Source organism: Cyprinodon variegatus, unplaced genomic scaffold (genome assembly GCF_000732505.1).
Source record: "Cyprinodon variegatus isolate N-32 unplaced genomic scaffold, C_variegatus-1.0 Scaffold2, whole genome shotgun sequence".
In the NCBI taxonomy this organism is placed as follows: Eukaryota; Metazoa; Chordata; class Actinopteri; order Cyprinodontiformes; family Cyprinodontidae; genus Cyprinodon; species Cyprinodon variegatus.
In genome coordinates this window covers 42,613-45,546 of record NW_015150455.1, presented here as the reverse complement: position 1 = coordinate 45,546, position 2,934 = coordinate 42,613, and the positions used below count along the sequence as shown (strand labels likewise).

The 2,934-nt window shown below is 43.9% G+C and overlaps 1 protein-coding gene across 1 annotated transcript in view; it reads left to right on the top strand.

The window, feature by feature from the left end:
• The window catches only part of phf14 (PHD finger protein 14), a 111,857-nt gene that overhangs the window by 70,799 nt on the left and 38,124 nt on the right, over positions 1-2,934 (top strand). The window contains exon 11 of the mRNA XM_015370995.1: positions 164-259. Within this exon, the coding sequence (XP_015226481.1) occupies positions 164-259 (96 nt within the window). The remainder of the gene's footprint in view (positions 1-163; positions 260-2,934) is intronic.

Below are 2,934 nucleotides of genomic sequence, written 5' to 3'. Positions count from 1 at the left end.
AAACTCAATTAGTGGAAAACTAGAAAATAATAAAGGACCTCATCAATATTTCCCTCTGTGACCTTCGGTTCTCTAGTTGTACTTGTAAAACCTGAACTACATGATCTGTTGAGCTCCTGCTAGCTGCAGTGATCCTCATGTTGCGTTTTCTGTCCCGCTGCAGCTCTGCGAGTTTCTGGAGGAGCTGCTGACTGTGAATGGAACCCTGCGGACTGAAGGCCAGGCTCTCTGGACCCTGCTGGGGGGCATCGTGGGTCAGGTATGCTCCCACTCACCTTCCTCCTGACTGACTGACAGCCCACTCACCTGACAGTCAGCTTCAGCAGGCGCTTTGGTTCCTATGGTGACTAAATGCTGACATGTATTCTATGTATTCCAAAAAAGTTAAAACCAATCCACTGGACTTTGTTTCCAATTTTGAAGACGTTTCTGTTCCATTCAGGAAGTTTTTTCAATTCAAAATGAATTCTAAACGTCTTCAAACTTGGAAACAAAGTCCAGTGGATTGTTTCTAGACTATGACCTGGATGACTGAGGATCTTAACCAGCATAATGTAGCTGAGCAGCCTTCAGGCATTCTGACTAAATGTCTCCAGGCAGCGTGATCCTCAGAGAACCAGGAGAGCTGCTTATCTGGGAAGATGCTGCATCACAGGAACAGATGCAGGATGAGGGGAATCAGTTTTAATCACTCTTTCAGGATCTTCTTCTTGTTAAGGGATGAAAACGGATGAGTAAGAACAAAGAAAAGTTCTAGTAAAGACTTTAACCAATGATTTTTAATAAACCAGCATCCCGATGGGTCTGAAATGGGTCATAGAATGCAAAACTGAGTTTCTATTGTCGTAGATGAATAGTGATAGTTCAGTGGGTGAAATGGACGTACAGAGAAGTTCAAACCCCATCAGCACCTCCTTTCTCTGCAAATCTCACTATTGACATACAATAAATGCAGCGTTCCAGGCTGAAAGGCGAAAGGGGAACATTTTCAGTCTTCCTAAGGATCCCAAGACTCTACAGGCATGGATTATTTTTGTCTATCAGAAGATTCCTGCAAAGTTTGATACTTTGCTGTTCATTTTCTCTTAGCATTTTACTGAAGACAGCTTTAAAATGGACAGTTCAAAGCAGGATTTGCTAAACTTCTTTTACTGAAACGTGGGGCTATAAACCGTAAGGCCAACACAAGCGCAGGCTGGAAGGTATGATTCTGTCGCTAAGCTGTTGATAGCAATGCTAGCAGATCTATCTAAGAAATGTATATGATCTGAATGTGGCCCATTTACCGTAAATCCTTCCTGCCATGCAGGGTTGGTGCAGCTCTGGGGTCGGGGAATGGCTCCTCTGGTACCTCTGCAGACCCCACACATTCTGGACAGTAACTGTTAACCTTCAGGCTGTCGGTTTGCACCCACACCATCTCTCTGATGCTCATATTCTCTACAGTTAGACTCCTCATATCTTTGACAGTCATATTTGCTCTCTAACTCAGCTTAAAAATGTGTATCTTATTTTTTGTTTATGATTAAAATGTCTTTATTGATGTGGAGGACCTGAACTGAAGCCAGATTCCTTCTCTTAGAAAGGACCTGAACACTGGCCTTCCAGAACATCTCTGTCATGTTATCCACCATTTTTATTGGTAAACCTCATAAAGAGCAGGTTTGGTACTGGGTTTGACAACTGGGACCATTTTAATCTTCTAACTGGAGTGAGAGTAATGAAAGGATATCATTGGACAGTGAGGCTTGGATATAGTGAGGCGGTTGTGCGACGTTAGCTCCCTGTCAATCCCAGCTGCTCTGCAGCCCTCTGGGCGTCAGAAGTCTCTTCTTTTCACCACTTTTTCTGGAGGTATTGAACTGATGAACCTTTTATTTTAAGAAGAGCCGGTAACTGCAGAAGGTTTTTCATTTCTAAAAACTTTGACATCTATGGGACATTTTTCTCTCTAAATCAAAAGTGCGGCTGCAGAAAGGACGGCTGTTGCAGATAAATGGTCAAACGATGTTAATACGGTTGCAGGACAGATAAATGGAGCGGAATGTGGAAGACTGGCGCTGGTTCTGCAACGACCGGCATAAATCACCTAATTATGACCATCCACAGTATAAGTTGGAGCATCAGTCATAGTGCTGCATGCTTGTGTGTCATCTGTCTGCCACATTTTCATCTGCTATTTGTCATTCTGCCTGCGCATTTGCAGAAATAATTGATGTCCCCGACCGGGACTGGAATCAGTCATTTAGTACTCAGTCGGAGCTTTTGTTTCTCCAACATTTACCACCCCTGGTAGCTTTACATGGAAACAATCAAATGTTACTTTCCACATGCTGCTGGAGGGAGGGAGGGAGGGAGGGAGGGAGGCTCACAGAGCTAATGCACATCAATATTCTCCCAAAAACATGTTGGAAAATAAACTTTTGCTCCTTCTGTTGAGAGTTATAAAATAATTAATTGAGAGCTTCGTTTTCCACAATATGATGCATGAAAAAGAAAAGGTGCAGCTTATTGGTCATCTGGATTAGAGGAGGAGGAAATGTAATCCTCCATGAGCCGGGGACGTCGCTCTGACAGACTGCCTGGCTTTACTGCCACTCACCGTCCAGGAGATCCAACCATCAGCGGTGGGAGCGACGCTTTGCTGTTAGCTGAGGTTCTGGTTCTGGTTCTGGTTCCACTCAGAGGAATGGTAGAACTGGGCTCCATGACTCACCATCATTGGTGTCGTGTCATTTTCTGGCACCAGCCTGGTGTGCTCCATGGTTTTGTCATCCCATCCTCCTCTTCCTCACAGATCTGGGATTGGTGGATGCCAGAGGTTTTTCGAAGTATTAATTCAGTTCTATTCAGTTTATTTCTATAGCTCCAATTCACATCATGTCATCTCAGGTCACTTTCCAGTTCACCAGATCATCCAGTCAGATTGATTCA